Below are 19717 nucleotides of genomic sequence, written 5' to 3'. Positions count from 1 at the left end.
TGATCGAGCTATGGTCGAAATTTGTCTAAAATGCAACCGCATGTGCATGCCATTTTGAACATGTTTGGCCTCCATGAAAAAAATATTCCATGGAAGGTAAATTAAAGATGGAAGGTGATTCGTCTAATGTTATTTCTTGGGCTCAAGGTAAGTGTGTAGGTCCTGAGATTAGTGAAGTTTTTGGATGAAATTTCTGCAATGTAATCTTTGCCTGTTGACTTGAACAAGTAATCTTTACTCAAAAAAAATGAAGTAAAACACATTGCTCTTTCTAATTAACTTGACAATTGAATCACAAAAAGATACAGAACATTTGGAGTTCTATTTCTACTACTACATTCAAATCTTTGAATCATTATAAAGTTAACTATGCTTAGTGAGGAACTGGTAGAGCTTGGCAAAGAGCTTCATGTGAAGAGAGTGGAAATGTCTCAAACTTGCAGTCAACTGATAAGAGAAGATTAGAGCTATTTTCTTCAGTCGAGATTGTCCTTATGAGGTGAAGGAGGACTGTCTCTAGCTCCTCTGCATTGCTCCATTCATGAACCTCTGCCTTGAGACTCAAAGGGGGGCTGCTACAAATCAGATCCCAGAGGGGAAATTTTTTCCTGGGCATCACATAGTCTCCCTCTCCAAGCTTCAGAGATGGGCAGAAATCGCCTTTTCCATCTCCGAGATAGATGATTTGTTTATTTCTCTCAGCTGAAACGGACGCTCGGATTCGCTCTATCACAACACCCTATAGCAAATAGCCATTGATCAGCATGCTAAACAAGCAAAGACACAAAGTAACATAAAAGAATCTAAATAAGCAAAGACATAAAAAAGGAAAGTAACAGAAAAGATGCTTATGGGTTATCTTTCAAGAAAAAAAAAAGATGCTTAGGGGCTTTTAGGTGGTTATAATAACTGTGCTTGATAACTTCCCAACATGTAAAGTAATAGAAAGAAAGAAGAAACACATGACCAACCACTAATACTATTTGTAACTGCCGAAGAAAAGATACAGAGAATGCATACCAAATTCCAAATGATTGTTGATGCCAAAACTGATTATTGGTCTCAAATTTATGTTTACACGCAATTTTGAGTCCAATAATCAGTTTTGGACTCAATCATTTCTCAAAATCCAAAGCAAACAGGGGCTTAATTTTGAGTTCAATAATCAGTTTTCGGTTCTCAAAATCCAAAACAAACACAGCTATTTGTGGTTGTTCGCGAGGAGGGTAGCAAACTGAGGTTTACTTTATTCTTGGATAGGTTTGCGATCTTCTAATCACATCAAGAACAGCCCCCCAAGGGTAGGGCATACTCTACACGCAGGGTAGCCTGTCACAAAGCCTTATTCAAGATAAATTATACAATCCCAGGGTTAGCCTCTTTGGAACAGCCTCAAACCAGCAATTCTTTCAAGACATTGCGAGGATGGGTAGGAACTTAAATTTTCCAAAAGAGGACCATTCTAGAACTCTCACAAAGGGAAAAACGATGGAAGAACTAACTTCTAGACTTCTCTATGGGGTAATCAAATAGAGTAATTATTCAGTTAAGTCAAAGAGCAGATTAATAAAGAAAATTATTTGGAAAAGATGATCATTTACCTTACACATGTTTGGAGGACAGCTACTGAGATTGCAGCCATGAGGAGAAGAGTCGAAATCATGGTAAGGGAAAATCCTAAGCTTCCCATCCTCATCAACAAAACTTGGGTTTGTATTGATCTCAGAGAAGTAATCAAAAAGCCCATGGTGTTTGAGGATTGTCTCAATGAAGAAGAAATTGGCATCACTCACTATCCTCAAATCACATCTGAAAGATCATTACCCAAATACATAGACATATTAATCAATATCACAAATACCCAAACAATAAATTGTTTAAAGTATTAAGAAAGGAATTCAAGAAAAATACCCAAGAGCATAAGCTGATTTGATGGCTCTGATGATTTGTGGATGCAGAGGAGCCCTTCTCAAACAGTCTGCAATTTCTTCAATGGTTTTACCCATTGAATAAAGCTCCTTCATCATTCTATCCTGAAAAGCATTGTGAAAGAACCCTCCTAAGTGTTAAACAATTGATAAATGGAGATGGAATCATACAAGGAATGATTGGCTAGTGAAAAATCACAAAGACAAGATAGAGAAGATAGAGGGTCCAATTGAATTTCCTTAGAAAAGCAAAGTGTCATTGAAAGAAACATAAAATAGTCAAATCCCAACCATCATGTTGTCGGATTACGACATGGATGGGGGCATAGCCCAAAAATTTCACCTAGTGATAAGGATGGTGTATACAATGAGTTTTGGTAGATAATTCGTACGGACTAGTCAAAACTAAAAAGTTTGAAAAGAATCCTTTAAATAAACAAGAAATCGTTTATAGATAGTGTAAAAGCAGAAAACATGAAAGAGAATAGATTCAGGGCCCTACGAGATCCCCAATGAATCTTGCATGAAACTGAGGCTATTTGAAAAAAAATCCTCAATAGAAGAAACAAAAGGGATAACCAAATTAAGGAATCTTGCAAAAATTCAAGAATCCCTCTTCAACAATGTAAAAACATTAGAAATCCCCCTTAAATTAAGGCAACTTTGATTGCCATTCACTTCAAAAAAAAAAAAAGGAAAAGAAAGCCATAGAAAAAGTGACAAACCAAACAAAACCCAATAATCTTCCATTAGAGAAAGTAAAACCCAGATAAAAAAAATCCTCAAAAACAAAACACAAACTAGAAAAAGAAATCTTGGGTTTTAGAGTACGAACCATTAAAGAATTCCAAGGCATTGTAGGAAGAAGCTCATTGAAGAGTTGGGTTGCACCCAATTCGTCCACAACCCAATTATCACTATCACAATCAATAATCGTTTTGTCAAAATCGAAAACCACCACAATCCCAGCCATCGATTATGACTCTCCGACGTTAACAATCCGTAATTCTTACACACAAAAATTGCACTAAACTCAACCCAATTACTTGCAAGACAATCCAATGCCTTATGCTTGCATGAAATTAGAGGTATTTATAGGCTTTTGGTTGGGACTTTAAAAGATGGGTCTAGTGGAATATTACGTGGGAGATTCATACACAACTGGATTGAAACACTTTCCGTCAGAATATAGAATATTCTCTTGGCATAATTCTATTTACACGGGTGATTGAACCACTTTTCCTGGGCATAAGAGAAATATTCTGGTAATGTCCGATGAATCTTTTCCTTTATACTTTCTAAAATGGGATGTGTTTCTATACAGCTTTCACTCAAATTATAAAAAAAAGGACTTCCACTCAAATTAGGATTCTATTCCACTAGCATACCAATATTGAATAGATAAGTTGGGAGATGTGTTTGTAAAACACTTCTATATGGGATTGGTTTCTTTCGAGGTTTTGAAGAAAAAATAATAAGGCCATGTTTGGCAACCTTGAAATCTTTTTCATGAAATATTTATGGGGTCAGTTGTGAGAGATGTGGGAAAGAGGGAGGAGTTTGATAGGGTGGACATAGCTAGCAAAACGCGGTTTTTATGCAAAAAAAAAAAAAAAAACTTTTACACTGACTCTGATTTTCTAGGAAATTGTTTTAAAAACATTTAAAACGCGTTTTAGATATATTAAATGCATTTTTGGCCGACGTTTCAACTTTACCTCTACTATATTTTGTAAATGGCAAAATTTAAATGCATTTTTTTTTTGTATTTCCGTTTTTTATTACATTTTTTTAGAACCAATACCATATTAAACTCGAATTTTTTCCGTTCTTTTTTTTTTTTCATGATTTTGCTAGTGATGGAAAGTGAAAAATAAAAAAATAAAAACTAGAAAACAAAAGATCAATTTCAAATAGGCAAAATTTCCCTATTTTTTAAGAATTTCTGATGCTCTCTACTCCAACCAACTTAAGTCTCACCCTCTCCATCCTCCACCCCTCTCTCAAAATTGGGCCCACAATATTCCATGGAATAACTTTCCATTGTTGCCAAATATGGCCCAAGTATTTGTGTGAAGGAAATTTTGTGATGATCTTGAAATGATAAGAGCAAATAAATTGGAATACTTGGGTTGTCTATTCTATATAACTAAAAACGTCGGGGTGCACATGACTATTTAATACTTAGGAAGTTAAATAAATAATGAAACCGGATTTGCTATCCTTATGACCTGCTCTAAGTTTTGGTATTTTATGTGGGGGCCATTAGCCATGGGCCAGTCGGGGTTATATGCCCATGTGGGCCCTGCGGGGGGGGGGGGATAAAATCTGGGAGAGATCTTTCCTTCTCTTCTTTTTCTTGGGTTTTAATATTGTCACACATGCGTGAGTTCGAATCCCTACGAAATGCAGAAAAAACTCGAAATGACCAAATTGTTGGCCAATTTCACTTTTCATCTTTATTTTCCAGACGAAATGCCGTTTTGGGAGTGTTTTCCAAACTCTTTTTATTCTCAAAAAAGGAGAGATACAAAGCAAGAAATGCAACTCTCTTATTTGGTGTTCTTCCTTCACCCCTCATCTTCTATCGAGACAGCTCTAGCTTTCTATCTAGTGCCTTGAGATATCGGAGCATGAACATTTTAAGTCATTGCCCATTTTGTGACATAACTTCGACAATGAGAGATGAAGACGATTAACGATCAAAGCTCTGCAAGTTTTTTCTGCAGTGTTTTTCGTGATCAACGGTGAAAAGTATACACCTCTTTCATCATGATTAGTACTTAGATTCACCTTATTTTGACTATTATTGCACATTTGGAATTGGAACTCTTTCATATAGACATTAAAATAGCATTTCTCAATAGAAAACAGGATGATAAAATTTACATGGATCAGCATGTTGGCTTTGTGGCAAAGGAACTTCAGCACAAAGCCCACAAGATTAAGTGTTCCCTTTATGGCATGAAGCAGCTTCCAATCAGATAGTGGTATTTTCGACTATGGAATCATCTACATGTTTAGGATGATCAAAGAAGACCATTGTGTGTATGTTAACATCATTTGAAGAGGCTCTTTATTCTGTCATTATATGTTCAATGACTTTTGAGATGATTGTCAACACAACCAAAGGTTGGCTATAATCTCATTTTGATCGAGATGACAGACATGGGTGAGACATATTATGTTCTTGACATTAAGGCCCACAAGAATCCCTCAAAAGGCTTTCATGTTTGTCTAAAGAGACTTACATTCAGAAGATACTTGAGATATTTGTAATGCAAAATTACAAGCCCATTGAAATTCTAGTCGAGAAGGAGCATAATTTACATCATGGTCTCTGTCCAAAAAGAGATGCAGATAAGGGGAGGATGTCCCATGTTCCTTATGTGAGTGTGGTTGAGACTCTGATGTATGCTATGTTGTGTACGAGACCAGACATATTGTTTCACTAGTCAATATAGGGCTTGTGAGTCTAATCCAAGTGAGACTTATTGGAGCAATAAAAAGGATATTCTTATTCTACATGGGACCTCATGCTACAAGCTTTGCTACACTATAGGGCTCTTCGGTCTAATCCAAGTGAGACTTATCGGAGAGCAATAAAAAGGATATTCTTATTCTACATGTTTGCGATCATATCATGGTTGAAAGTTATAACTTTAGGATTGTACTGATGCTGATCGTTAGAGCAGTAATTTAGACTAATGTCAATCTATGAATCCTACTTTAAATTTAATTTTTTTTATTTTATTTGATAAAAATTACAAAATTCATGAATCCTACCATTTGGGGTTTGGCGAATTTGACACCTCGAATCCGTGTCGGATTCCGACACCTGAATCCGAATCTATGCAACACAGGGGAGAAGATACCAAATATTTCCTTCAAAAAACTGTTCTGCAGCTTGTAACTTATACCATATGGGCTTGAGTGATAAAGTCGCTGAAGTTGAAATTACTAGGTCACTACATACTTACTTTTGCATGAATTCTGTTCATGCATAGTGTGTGCAGGAAAACATGTGTTCAAAAGAATTTAAACATTGTTGTTGTTGCTTTTTTTTTCTTTTTTTTTTGCTATAAACTAAGTTATAGCTAAAGACAACTTTAAAAAAAACCAAGACTGCAGCCACAGTATCTTTTTAAAAAAAACCCAAGACAGAAGCCATCATATTTTTATATCTAAAAGTAGGATGGTCTGTATTAGAGAGGAATAATCCAATACAACTGTTGCATGCATCATGATATGCTGGTATACATGCCCTTGTATTAGACTTGTGGACGGCTTCTCAACCATTAATTTAGATTATCTGCTTTAAGTGTGATAATCCTACATTCCCCTTGCCCTAAAAGTCATTTCAACAAGACTAAGACAATGCACTTGGTCAGCCACTGAAGGCATGTTTGGCGACCATGAAAACTATTCCATGGAATATGGGTGGGCCCAATTACAAAAGAGGATTTGAGAGGAAGGGTGGGGAAAAAACTTGAGTGGGCGTGAGTGGAGACAACATGGAAAGAGCATGAGACACCCTTAAAAACAGTGAAAAAAAAAGCTATCATACTTCAAATTGGTTTTTTCCCCCCTGTTTTTCATGCTCTCCCCTCACTCCAACCCTCTAAAGTCTCTCCTTCTCAGCACTTCTCTATAACTGATCCCATTAATATTCCATGGAATATTTTCATTCATCAACAAATTATTGCCGGATAAGCGTCCACTTTCTTAACCTGCAATTTGGCAATGTTGTTTTTTATGTGATAACCATTGAATTGCTTGTAAATTAAGCAATGTTACCTCAAAATGGCAAAGAAATTGCTTAGAAAAGGGGAAATGATATTCCAGTACTCTTATTTTATTTCAATAACGGCACTCTATTCTTTACAGTGCACATTTTAAAATTGGTTTTTCAGAGCATCCTAACAACCTCTAGAGACTTGTAAAGTGCCATTAAATCAAAGGCTTGGGAATATCATTTCCCCCAAAAATGGAAAAGGCTCAACGCCCTCTTGCAATCACGTGAAGGAAGCCATTTCTCTTTGTTTTTATCAACAAACTTTGGGTTTTTGAGAAACAAAGAACCTTTTGTTAGTTACATGAAGCATTCTATCCTTTTTTAGTAGCGTATGCACTCTTCTTTCTCTTCCCCACAAGCCAAAATTTGACCTTTGATTAGGTGACCATTTACAGGCAACAATGACCACTTTCCCACATTCAATGGATGGAAGCCCTTCTTCAATCGGATGGTTATGATCAATCAGTTGGATAGTATTGGAGATCTTATTATCAATGGGACCCCACAGGATGAACTGTCTAGATCCCACTTATCTGTCATATAATTTGTTAGGATGATGGCCACATGGTCTCATTGGATTGGTTGGAGCACCTCAATGTAACCGTTTAAGGGGCCCATCATTTTACAACCATATATCGATAGCATGCCTATATTACTCACCATTTTACCCTTTAATATTGTAGGGCCCACCATCTGTACCTAAACCCATGCATATGGTGGGGCTCACCATTTTACACCCATGATGCATGCGTAATGTCGCTAAGGGCTGTTCATTCGGTTTAAACCGAACCGAATAGCCCTAAATTAACCGAACCGAAAATTTTCGGTTTCTCTAAAATGGTAACCGAAACCGATAACCGATAAAATGATAACTGAACTGAACCGAAACCAAATAATAATTTCGGTCGGTTTTTTGGTTCGTTCGCTTATAACCGAATTAAGTTTGTGCGAATTTTAATATGAGTTATTGAGAATCATAGTAAAGAAAAAAACAGCAACAGGAAGAAGTTGTAGTTTTAGAGTAAGGAAAAATATAACCTTTTCTTAGTTGCTTCTTGATGCCTTATCTTAGTAAAGAATCTTGCTCTTGATGCCTTAACCTTTTCTTTACAGAGAGGTGAGAGGTGAGAGGTGAGAGGTGAGAGAGGAAGATTAAAAGTAAAAAATGCCCAAATCCTCTTCTTCCTCTTTCTTCTTCTTCTACCTGAAGTTGAATCTTTTGATAGAAGTGTTGGGAGCTGCAGATTACCATCCAAATGCCATTTATTGCTCCATGCTTTTGATATTGACACTCCCCAAAAAATGAGAAGGAAAAACACGTGTAGGATTTCTATGATAAAAGCAAGAGTAATGAATGCTTTTTTGCTTTTTTCAAAGACCGGCAGAATGTTTTTTCACTTTTGAGAGAGAAAGGAGTAATGAAGGCATGAGAGAAGAAGAGCAATGAATAATTTTGTCCTTTTCCTTACGTTTTCTAGTGCGGGACAGCTTATTCTATTCTCGAAAAGTGAAACCGTAACTTTGACGAACCCTTACATCGGGTTTCGGTTTAACCGAGATTTTTTCAAACGAAAACAGCAACCGAAACCGATAACCGAATATTAGATATTTTTAAAACCGAAACCGAAACGACCCACCTTCTAACCAAACTGATATAACCGACCAACTTCGGTTCGGTCGGTTATTTCGGTTTTAACCGATTTATGCACACCCTAATGTGGGGCCCACCATTTACACCACTCAACCTAAATCCATGCATAGAGTGGGGCCACCATTGTACACTATGTTTTGATATAGCGGTTCCCACAATCTCCATCCAAACCCATGCTTAGTGTGGGGCCCACCATTCTACGTCTCATGCTTTGATGGGGTGGGGCCTATTATTTTGCACCCATGCATAGATAGCATGGGCCTAGAATGCTAGTCTGGAAATAGAGACTATGATTTTCTCCCTAGTTGATGATAGTCGGAACGATTCAAATAATCTACGCAGCTTCAACTTCTCCCGGTCTAACTCAATTTAAAAAAAGCGAAGAATATGAGCAATCAAAATCACATTTTCCTTTTTTATATTTCGACCGCCTGTCCTTTAATCCTTTTTGAGGAATGATACATGCAAGGACCCTTGTATTAGACTTGTGGGCCCAATATTAAGAGAGGATTTGAGAGGAAAGGTGGGAGAAGAACTAGAGAGGGCACGAGTGGAGAGAGCATGAGAAACCAATAAAAACTTGGAAAAAAATACGTTTCTTCAAATTGGTTTTATTTTTTCCCCCATTTTTTATGCTCTCCCCTCACTCCAACCCTCTAAAGTCTCTCCTTCTCAGTCCATCTCTCATAACTGATCTCACTAATATTCCATTTGAATATTTTCATTCATCAACAAATTATTGCCGGATAAGCGTCCACTTTCGTAACCTGCAATTTGGCAATGTTGTTTTTATGTGATAACCACTGAATTGCTTGTAAAGAAGCGATGTTACCTCAAAATAGCAAAGGAATTGCTTAGAAAAGTGGGAAATGATATTTCACTCTATTCTTTAGAGTATCCTTTTCAAATTGGTTTTAGAGACGTGTATACTATAAAGTGCCATTAAATCAAAGGCGTGGGAATATATCGTGGGAAATGTTATCTGCACTACTGTATTTTGATGAGGGCACTCCTCACTTTATTAAAAGAACTGTATGGCCCGCACCATAGGATGATCCAAACCGTCCATTAGATGGGCCACAGCCTAAATAGGTTGTGCCCCAAAAATCTTTTCGATAGGTTGATCCTAACCCTCCGACCTTTTCAAAATGATTTTTGGGGCACAACCTATTTAGGCTGTGGCCCATCTGATGGATGGTATAGATAAGGGTGTCAATTTTGGCTCAGGCTCGGAAGCTCGCTCGAGCTCGGCTCGAAAAAAGCTCGGCTCGAATCCTTAACGAGCCGAGCCGAGCCGGCTTGCCAGGCTCGTTAAGCTTAACGAGCAGAGCCCGATTTAGGCCAGGCTCGGCTCGGCTCGGCTCGTTAAGGGTCGTTAAGAATTTAATATATTTAAATATATATATTATATATTAATATATACACTAAAAGGGTTATCCAGGGAGTGAAAGGGGGAGGCAAAATATGTCACTTCATTTTTAAAACCCCATTTCTTACTTGGACCACCTCCCATAGTGTAAAAAAAGTAGTCAAATTACACTAGATAGGGCTGTCCAGGGAAGATGAGGGGTGTGAACTTAATATAACCCGAGCTCGGTAAGGCTCGCGAGCCTGGCCGAGCCTAACCGAGCCGAGCCTGGTTCGAGCCCGAGCTGAGCTTTTGAGCTTAACGAGCCGAGCCGAGCTCCAAGCTCGGCTCGGCTCGGCTCGTTTACACCCCTAGGTATGGATCATCCTATGGTGCGGGCCATACCATACTTTTAATAAAGTGAGGAGTGCCGTCGTCAAAATACAGTAGTGCTGATAACATTTCCCTATATCATTTCCCCCCAAAATTAGAAAAGGCTCAACGCCCTCTAGCAACGTTTGTTAGTTAGATGAAGCGTATCTCCTTTTTAGTAGCTAAACGCACTCTTCTTTCTCTTCCCCACAAGCCACTATTCACTGTGGGCCCCACAATCAATGGCCCACTTCTAATAAACTACTACTTGACGTCTGATCAGATGACCATTGAGGCAACAATACCCACATTCAATGTATGGAAGCCCTTCTTCAATCGGATGGTTATGATCAATCAGTTGGATAGTATTAGCATCTTATTAATAATGGGACCCACTGAATGAACTTTCTAGATCTCATTTATGTGTCAATTAATTTGTTAGGGTGATGGCCAAATGACCTCATCGGATTGGAGTGGGCACCTCATACAATGTAATCGTGCATGGAGTGTGAGTGTGTGACTCACCATTTTACACCTCCATGTTTTAATAATATAGGGTCCACCATCTTTACCTAAGCAGCTAAGCTCATGCTTATGATGGGGCCCACCATTTTACACCCCTGAGTGGGGCCACCATCTCCACCCAAATCCATGCATAATGTGGGGCCCACCACTTATACCAACTCTACCTAAATTCATGCATAGGGTGGAACCACCATTGTACCCCATGTTTTGATATGGTGGGTCCCCCAATCTCCACCGAAGAATGGGCCCCACCCCATCAAAGCATGAGTAAACAATGGCGGGCCCCACACTATGTGCATTTTTTTACTCTCACTTCGCCACGCTTTTCTGGCAACAAGAATGGGCCACCAAGGACCATCGTTTTTTTCACTTCGCCACTAGCTAGCAAGAGCAAAAATCGTCGATATAGATTTTAACGGCGATCACTGCTGATTTTAACTCGGAGGGGTAAGTGAGTTGACTCGCCAAATCAAGTCTAGTTAGAATGAAACTTAAATACAACAGAATAAGAATAGAATTGATTCGGTAATAAAGACTATTCTGGAACCAAACGGGAACAAGAATAGAATTGATTTCGTAAGAGAATTAATTCTAGAATAAAAATATTCTGGAACCAAACATGAATTAAGAGAAGAAGAGTTGACACTATTTTTTTTTTTATATAGGTAAGCTGGGTTTGGCGGAGATCCCTAGGGGTGTAAATGGATATTTGAAAATTCGATTACCTTCCGCATCCGAATCCGTTTAAAGTGAATATTATCCTAATCCGTTTCAAGCGGATATTATCTGAATCCGTTTATTAGATATCCGGCTCTTAGCGGGTGCGAGTCTGGTAAATGGTATATCCGATCCGTTTAATATCCGAATCCGAGAAGTACATCATTTTTCTTTATTATTAATAATATCATTAATATTTATTTTTAATAATGACACACTATCTTTTGTTTCTAAAAGAAAGTGAATTTTCTTTTTATAAAACAAAAACAAAAACAAAAAGTGTTTTGGGTGGGACATGGAGTAATATCTCATTTTAAGGGCATTCTTGGAGTTTGACCTGGCTCTTTTATGAAACTATGGGTTGTAGGATGAAAGAGACAAATGGATGATGATGATTGAAAGAAGATGGCATAGCTTCTGAAGAATTCTAAAGCAAAAAGGCCACTAAGTCATTGATGGTAAATGGACGGCTCAAATCAATTTTCCAACTTAGGGTTATATAAAAACCCAAAATGCAATTAAAAGAGAGGACTTCTAAGGTTTGCAAGGAGAATCGAGAGAGGGGAAAGGAGGAGGTGGAGACACCATCTCCGGCATTCCTTGGTGCCCTCAACCCCACCAAAATCCACCGCTGCCCCTCTCCACCTTCTCACGGCCACCTCCTTCACCGCCATTCACCTCCATCTCTTACCCAATCCCCATCTCCATCCCCATTTCTCTTCATTTTCCACCATCAGCACTCCCACTTCCCCTGTTCAAAAGAGCCCTAACCCATTCCATCATATGCACCCAAAAAAAGAAAAACCCAAAGACCACTACCAACCATGGTTTTAAATTTCGACCAAAATCCAAAATTTCATTGGGGACCGAAACTGAAATTCGCCGAAATTCCAAATTTTGGGGAATAAATTTCGTTTTTTGGTATTTTTTTATTAAAAAAAATTGTTACAAATTTTCGTCCGAAATTTCGAAATTTCAAGCCCAAATTTCGAAGCTTAATACCAAATTTCGGATTTCGGTGGGGTCCGAAATAGGTACCGAAACCGAAACTTTAAACCTTGCTACCAACACCATCCATCGCCACCACCCCTCTCTTTCTCTCTCTGCCTTTGTTTTAAAGGAAGAAGAGGATCTCATATATTTTAGGGTTTAAGGGTTAATTTTGAGAAGAGAAGGTAGAGGTCTGGTTTTAGGGTTTGGGAAATCCATTCGAGGAGTGAGAAGGAGAAGAAAGATAAAGTGTTGCAATAAAATGTTCAAATTTACCGGATAAATGGATACGGATGATATCCGAATTCGAACAATATCAGCCAGAATCGAATACGGTTATAGATATTAAACATCCATCAAATTCGAATCCGAATTCGGATAGTGTATAGTGTAATCGAATTCGGTTAAAGCCATATCCGCTTCGAATTCGATCCTTTTACACCCCTAGAGATCCCTACCGGTTTATTAAATGAAAAGAAAGATGATGCATTTAAGTATGAGAACCATCATCCTTATCCCTTGGACACACTAAATAGGAAAAATAAAGGACTCAAATGATCCAAAAAAAACTAGGGACTTATGAGCTGTGCCGGTTCGTTTTCTCCTTAACTGTTGGATTTCATAAAGGAGTGTCCATTTTTTATTTTTCCTGATCATGGAGCAATGGTTCATGGTTATTGTGAATGGAACACCTAGGGATTCTTCTCCATTAATAGAGGACTAGGTGAAGAGAACCCTCTTTCTCCCTTCTTATTTACCATAATAGGAAAAGCCTTGAATAAATTGCTCACATGGCGGAGAAGAAAGGCTTAATATTAGGGGTCGAAATACAAGGCGCAGGATGCATAAATCATCTGCAACTTACGGATGATACTTTGGTCTTTTGTGGAGCCAACATCGAACAAGTAAATAGTCTAAGGAACTTTTTTTTTTGGATAGGTAAGCTAGGGTTTGGCGGGGACCCCTACCGGAACGTATCAAGGTGGTGGAGGCTAATCCTGTTGGAAAAATTTGTTGAGGGTACTGTTGATGATAGAAAACAGAAACCTGTTGCTTCAAGGCGTGATATCACTTTCCTTAAGACAAAATTCGCCCCCACTAGTAGTGTGCAAAGGGGATCCGCGAATTGCCTCCAAGATACAATGAAGCCTAGTAGGGAAGCCCTACTAATGTTTGATGACGCGTAGCACTAGCGGAATCAAACCCGAAATGCCCTTCCGAAATTTCAAGCCTTAGAGAAATCTCTAGATTCTGTTTCTGCAGAAAAACAGTATCTAGAACAGTAAACAAAAGAAAAACAGTATGTAGAAATACTTGGGGATTTTTGTAGGAGTGTAGAAGAGAGTGTAAAATCAGTCAGAATTGCCAATTTGATTTATATTTGAAATGACTGAAGTTTGCACATTTTTATAGACCATCTGGTGTCTTTTCAGTGTGAAAAACACCTCTACAGGGCACCTTTCCAGAATGTTTGAAATCTGACCGTTAGATCGCATCCATTGATATTGAACGGTCCTGATCGATCCTAGATGTGACTGTTGGCTTGAGTAAAACCTCTCTCCAACCCAGTCATCGTTAGATCAACCATCTATGGTGTGGATCGCACCCCCTTGGCACATGACCGTTGGGGAAAGGGACACAACCCATTTGATCACACCCTTTGACCGTTGGAGTCATGGGTCCGTTGGGCCGACCGTTAGGCCCGAACCGAAACGGGCCCACCGTTAGGCCCGAACCGAAGCCCAACCCAACTGAACCATTCGGCTTGATGGGCCTGCGAACCATTTGACCCACCCATCCGACCGGTCCACCTTCATCTTGATCCAACAGTGCAGATCAAATCTGGAAAAATTAAAGGCTCCAATCGCTCCTCGCGACGTTGCGTACGTGCGAAGTGCGCCTAAAAAATCGCCACTATGCGCCCTATAGCCCATTGCCCACGCCGCGCGCGCGCGTGCGCGTGCGCGTGTGCGAACGGTGCGTTGCACCGTCCCGCGGGTCCAACCATGGGTTCAACCCAATGTGCAATCAACAAGAGTTAGAAAAGGTAGTGCTTTATAAGCCCTTCTCTTTCTTTTCTCTCATCCGATGTGGAACTATCTTTTCAACTACACTTCTACATCCTTTTGTAAAAGCAAATATTTCCAAGAAAACATTTTCTTTTTCCCAAACGCTTTTGATAAAACATTTTCCAAAACACTAAAACATGTAATATACATGATTTTGAAAATGCAAAATCACTAACAAATCCAAAATTAAGGTAAACAGGGAAAGTGTGGAATGCGGTGCATCATATTCATGGTTTTAAATTTCGGTTGGGACCGGCACTGAAACGTTCTGAAACCGAAATAGGCGAAAGCTTTCGGTCAAAATTTTGGAAATTTCAGAGAAATTATTGATAAAATAATATTTTTTATTCCTCGACCAAATTTCAACTGAAATTATAGGCTCAAATTTCGGCTGAAAAAAACAACATTTTGAGAGCTTCTACCAAATTTTGGGATTTCGGCTAAAATTTTGGTTTCGGTGAGGACCAAAATTTCACCTGGAACCGAAATTTAAAACCTTGATCATATATGTGTTTTCCACAAGGTTTCAGCATTCCAATTTGTGCTCCCAGTCAGAGAGAATGAAAAGGAAGATCTTATCATTTGGGGAAGGATAACACTCGTCAATGCAGCCCTATCCAACATCTCAATTTATTTTATGTTGTTAATACAAGATTTTGGTGGTTAGGGAGAAACACGAAGAGAGGATACAAGAAAATTCTTATCGGACGGTAGGGAAGAAGGGAATCGAAGGACTTTCTAGAATAGCAAAGCCGCCATCATCTACGATTTGTCCAGGCCAGTTGGAATAACAGACTCTACCGAAGCCGAGCTTCATGCTCTTGACATGGGCATGAGCGTAACGAGGGATCAAATGTAAGGCAAGCTGGAAGTAGAAAGGGATTCATCAAATGTCTTTTCTTGGGTTCAAGGCACGAGCACTAGTCCATGGAGACTAGCTAAGTTTTTGGATGGGACTAGTCTATGATTAATGATAGAATCTTCTCTTTGGTTCATGTTCCTAGGAGTGCAAATGATTTAGCGGATCGCCTTGCTAAATTTGGGGCACCGTGGGACTCTTTTTACTCTAGAGTCACTCTCCCCATTTACTCTTTTTACTCTAGTCACCTTTTCTTCAAAAAAAAGGAAGGTAGGGAAGAAGGGATGTAATTAAAACACCTAGAAAGATAATACAAGATATGCAAATCCAAGAAACAATGGGGAAAATCCTCTGAAAATGGAATGAGGTATTACAAAAAATTTCAAAAATAAGATCAAAACCAATTAGAAACCGCCTTTCCCAAAAACTTCTTCCCATTTAGTTCAAAATTAGTTAGACCTTTCATGGCCAAATGCCATCTACATGATCAGCCCATTACAATCTTTCTATTAACTAGACCAATGCATAGTAAAAAAATAAAAAAGCATTTGGCCTTTTCATTGAAACTGATTCAAATTTTTGAACCATTACAATAGTGAGGAACTTGTAGAGGTTGAAAAAGACCTTCATGCAATGGAATTATTTCCAACTTGCAGTCAACTGATACGAGTTCATTAGAGCTGTTTTCTTCAATGGAGATTGTCTTTATAAGGTGAAGTAGGATTGAGTCTAGCTCCTCTGCATTGCTCCATTCATGAACCTCTGCCTTGAGACTTAAAGGGTGGGTGTTGCAAATCAGATCCCAGAGGGGGAAATTCTTCCTGGGCATTACATAGTCTCCCTCTCCTAGCTTTAGAGATGGACAGAAATCGCCTTTCCCGTCTCCGAGATAGATGATTCGTTTCTTCTTCTCGGCCAAAACTGAGGCTTGGATTCGCTCAATCACAACCCCCTATATTAGAAAATCAAATTGATCAACATGTTAAACAAGCAGAGATACATGTAAATAAGAGAAGATTTATAGGGGCTTTTAAGTGATTATGAAAATAGTAAGGTCCTGTTCGTTTAAGACAACCAATTGTGAGTCCAATACCAATTATTGGAATCAAAATTGTTTAGGCCTGTTCGTTTAATTATGATGACCGATTGTGAGTCCAATAATTGATTTTGGATTCACAATCAGTTGTCATACAGAGCGTAAGGATGTAAGCTATCCATTTGGATGTGTGTAGTATAGAAGGCAACCAATGGAGATTCCTATTTTTTACTTCCCTTTTTCTCTTTATTTGAGAGGAAAGTATAACAGCTAGGAAATGGAAAATGTGTCCCTTTACTTTCTTCTTCCCATTTTGGTGCATCCAAACATACCCAAAAGGAAAAGGAAAGGGAATTAAAAGAAAGAAGAAGCTCATTAGAGCACTTTTGTTGTTGTAGAAGAAAGATACAATGAATTCAAGCCAAATTCCATATGATTGTTGGTGATTGATTATGCACTGAATAATGGTGTATGCATTACCCACCCACAGCATGATCAATAGACTATAATCAATGATTGATTCCCCTCCCTTGAGATCTGCTTCATGAGCATAGTATAGTACACCAGGTTGAGTTCATTTTGGGCCAAAGTTGTTCCTAGGATTGGCTATCCTACTTGGATATTTATCTTGAAATAGCTTCTCCTTCACAGAAGAAAGGTTGACGTGAACAGACGATAGCAAGTCTATCCAAGGATAAAATAAACCCCAGTTTGCTATCCCCATGGTGAACAGCCTCTTTGAAATTATTCATTAAATAATGTGGTATAGCTTATACACCTTATAGTTCCTTGTGGAAATACTCCACAAGATTTCCAGTGACAGACACCCTCAAACCATCTCCACATAAAAACACACTAAGAGCAACCATGTACTTTCTAGACAATTCAAGGGACTTAAATTTTCCAAAAGATATGCCTCTAAAGTTCTAGCCAAGAGGAAAATGATGGAAGAACTAGATTCTAAGACTTCTCAATAGGTTTATCAAATAGAGTAATTACTCAGTTAAAAGATGAAGAGATTAATAGTCGTTTGGAAAATGTGATCACTTACCTTACACATGTTTGGAGGACATATATTGAGATTGCAGCCATGAGGAGAAGAGTTGAAATCATGGTAAGGGAAAATCCTAAGCTTTCCATTCTCATCAACAAAACTTGGGTTTGTATTGATCTCTGAGAAGTAATTAAACAGCCCATGGTGTTTGAGGATTGTCTCAATGAAGAAGAGATTGGCATCACTCAGTATATTCAATTCACACCTGAAAGATTATTACCCAATAGATGAAGGCATATTAATTGAAATGTCAAATGCAAAAAAATAAATATGGAAATGATATTCCCACACCCTTGATTCAGTAACAGCACTAAACCATTTACACTTTCCTAGCTTTCATATGAACTCAATAACCAAATCTAAAACTTAAAAAGAACATAGTGGCATTATCGAAACAAGGGGGTGGGAATATCATATCCCAAAATAAATTGTACCAAGTATGGATAGTTAAAGAAAGAAATTTAAGAAAATACCCAAGAGCAAAAGCTGACTTGATGGCCGCAATGATTTGTGGATGCAGAGGAGCCCTTTTGAGGCAGTCTGCAATTTCTTCAATAGTTTTTCCCTGTGAATGAAGCTCCATCATCATCCTATCCTGAAAACATTGTGAAAGAACCCCATCAGGGAAATCAGATTAAAGGTCCTTGCAAACTTCAAGAAAGCTTTAACAATGCAAACTCATCGCAAATCACCTTAAATTAAGAGTTCACTGATAGAAATGAACAAACTAAGACCGAAATAAAACAAAATTGCAGTAAATTACGAAAAAAAGGATGACAAGAAAATCATAGAGAAAAACATTAAACTAAGAAGAAAACTTGAAAGAATCTTCCATCTCAAAATGCAAGATCCAGAAAGAAGAATCCGCAAAAAAAGTGAGGGAAATCAAAAAAAAAAAAAATTCTTAAGAAGCTTTGATGAACGACACAATGAGATCAGTTTAAAGATGGAGCAGCCTCAACCATTGATAATGACATATCAAATGATGACTCATTGCAAGACCAAGAGAGGAAAAAAAGGGAGCCGAGAAAGAAAAAGAAAAAAAGAAGAAGAGAGAAGACTTTGGGAAAGTGCATTGGGACTACGAAGTACGAACCATTAAAGAATTCCATGGCATGGTTGGAAGAAGCTCATTGAAGAGTTGGGTTGCACCCAATTCGTCCACAACCCAATTATCACTATCACAATCAATAATCGTCTTGTCAAAATCGAAAACCACCACAATCCCAGCCATAGAATATGGTTTTCTAACCTTCCTATGCAGTATTTTTGACAAAGCAAGGATATCTTCTTCCGTGGAATATTGAGAGGTATTTATAGGCTCTTGGCTGGGAATTTTAGATGGGCAAAGAGGAATATTACATGAGACATGGGCTGTGTAAGCTTTTTCATCAATTGGGTTGGGATTAGAGTTTTACCAGACTAGGTGTCTCTCAAAACCGAAGAAATATAGAATATTCTTTTGGCACACGTCTACTTGCCCACTAAGCAAAAAAGTTCACTCTGTTGGGGATTCCATTCCATCTTATAGGCTACCTTATTGTAAGTTAGGACGTGTTTTCTCAAAGATAGAAATTGGATGTAGTCTTACCAGATTTTGGTTTCAATCCGAACAGAAACACAAAAATGGGAAGTGACATATTAGCACCACTACACATCTATTTACTTTTCCGATGTGCAATCTTTGCTTTTGCGTGGAACCCCCAACAACAGGTTCAACCCGATTTTGGGTTGGTTTGAGTTGGCATTTCCTCGGATTGGTTTTGTTATGGTTGGAAAAAGCCAACCTGATTTAATTTCGGGTTGGGTTAGCGTTGAAGACTGGGGCAACCTGACCAGATTCGAACCCAATTTTCATCCTCTAATTTTTTATTTTGGGTTGGCTTGGGATGGGTTGGTTTGGGTTAGGGTTCAGGGAATGCTATCTCATGTTGGGCTAGGGTGGCCTCAACCCAATCTAATCCAAACCGAGTTGCACCTCTACTAAACCTAGTAAGACCACCCCACCGGTGAAAACTCGAACTGAATTTAGGTTCATTTGTCTCTCTGAGTGTAGGGGAAATACATCCGTGATTGTTTCCCTAGGGCCCAGGTTTTCCCCTATAGATCATATCCATAGGATGATCTTAACCCTATATATCATCTATAGAGGCGTACACAATGTGCAGTCCCTCTACAGATCAGACGGCTAGGATCATCCTATGGAGATGATGTATGGACTATGGGGTAGTCGTTGCCCAACAAATGAACGGTTTAGATCATTGTGTGAAGTAGGCCACACTGTACTTTCTGAAAAAGGCTGAAGAATTGAACGGTTCCGTTCCGATTATAAAGTCTAATCTCTTGTTTTACATTTAATTAAAAAAGAATAAG

At 38.5% G+C, this 19717-nt stretch overlaps 2 protein-coding genes across 4 annotated transcripts; both read right to left on the bottom strand.

Moving 5' to 3' along the window:
- Positions 1 to 248: 248 nt before the first annotated feature.
- LOC143851557 (inorganic pyrophosphatase 1-like) lies at positions 249 to 3003 on the bottom strand. Its single transcript, XM_077361026.1, has 4 exons — positions 2764 to 3003; positions 1912 to 2033; positions 1602 to 1809; positions 249 to 739 (listed from the first exon to the last, which is right to left on the bottom strand). Exons 1-4 carry the CDS (start codon positions 2899 to 2901, stop codon positions 374 to 376), a joined length of 834 nt encoding a protein of 277 aa, XP_077217141.1. The 5' UTR covers positions 2902 to 3003; the 3' UTR covers positions 249 to 373.
- A 12667-nt stretch (positions 3004 to 15670) lies between these two features.
- Positions 15671 to 18681, bottom strand: LOC143861307 (inorganic pyrophosphatase 2-like). Of its 3 annotated transcripts, none has more exons than XM_077372248.1 (4): positions 18441 to 18681; positions 17836 to 17939; positions 17342 to 17549; positions 15671 to 16206 (listed from the first exon to the last, which is right to left on the bottom strand). In XM_077372248.1, exons 1-4 carry the CDS (start codon positions 18576 to 18578, stop codon positions 15826 to 15828), a joined length of 831 nt encoding a protein of 276 aa, XP_077228363.1. In that variant the 5' UTR covers positions 18579 to 18681; the 3' UTR covers positions 15671 to 15825. The 3 variants fall into 3 exon arrangements, with proteins under 3 accessions (XP_077228363.1, XP_077228356.1, XP_077228368.1); XM_077372241.1 differs by having other exon boundaries at positions 17818 to 17939; positions 18441 to 18674; XM_077372253.1 differs by lacking the exon at positions 18441 to 18681 and adding an exon at positions 18037 to 18233 and having other exon boundaries at positions 17818 to 17939.
- Positions 18682 to 19717: the final 1036 nt, after the last annotated feature.

This window comes from Tasmannia lanceolata, unplaced genomic scaffold (genome assembly GCF_043159265.1).
Source record: "Tasmannia lanceolata isolate RefF3 unplaced genomic scaffold, GAP_Taslan_0.1 ptg000003l, whole genome shotgun sequence".
In the NCBI taxonomy this organism is placed as follows: Eukaryota; Viridiplantae; Streptophyta; class Magnoliopsida; order Canellales; family Winteraceae; genus Tasmannia; species Tasmannia lanceolata.
Note: the sequence above shows the minus strand (reverse complement) of the source record. Positions and strands in the feature narration are given on the sequence as shown.

Excerpts from the sequence above, each read along its gene's own strand:
- LOC143851557 (XM_077361026.1), bottom strand. The coding sequence starts at position 2,901 with ATGGCTGGGATTGTGGTGGTTTTCGATTTTGACAAAACGATTATTGAT. Across the intron at positions 2,034-2,763 it reads TGCCTTGGAATTCTTTAATG|GATAGAATGATGAAGGAGCT; the intron begins GTTCGTACTCTA and ends AATGCTTTTCAG. Across the intron at positions 1,810-1,911 it reads AAATCAGCTTATGCTCTTGG|ATGTGATTTGAGGATAGTGA; the intron begins GTATTTTTCTTG and ends ATGATCTTTCAG.
- LOC143861307 (XM_077372241.1), bottom strand. The coding sequence starts at position 18,578 with ATGGCTGGGATTGTGGTGGTTTTCGATTTTGACAAGACGATTATTGAT. Across the intron at positions 17,940-18,440 it reads TGCCATGGAATTCTTTAATG|GATAGGATGATGATGGAGCT; the intron begins GTTCGTACTTCG and ends CAATGTTTTCAG. Across the intron at positions 17,550-17,817 it reads AAGTCAGCTTTTGCTCTTGG|GTGTGAATTGAATATACTGA; the intron begins GTATTTTCTTAA and ends ATAATCTTTCAG.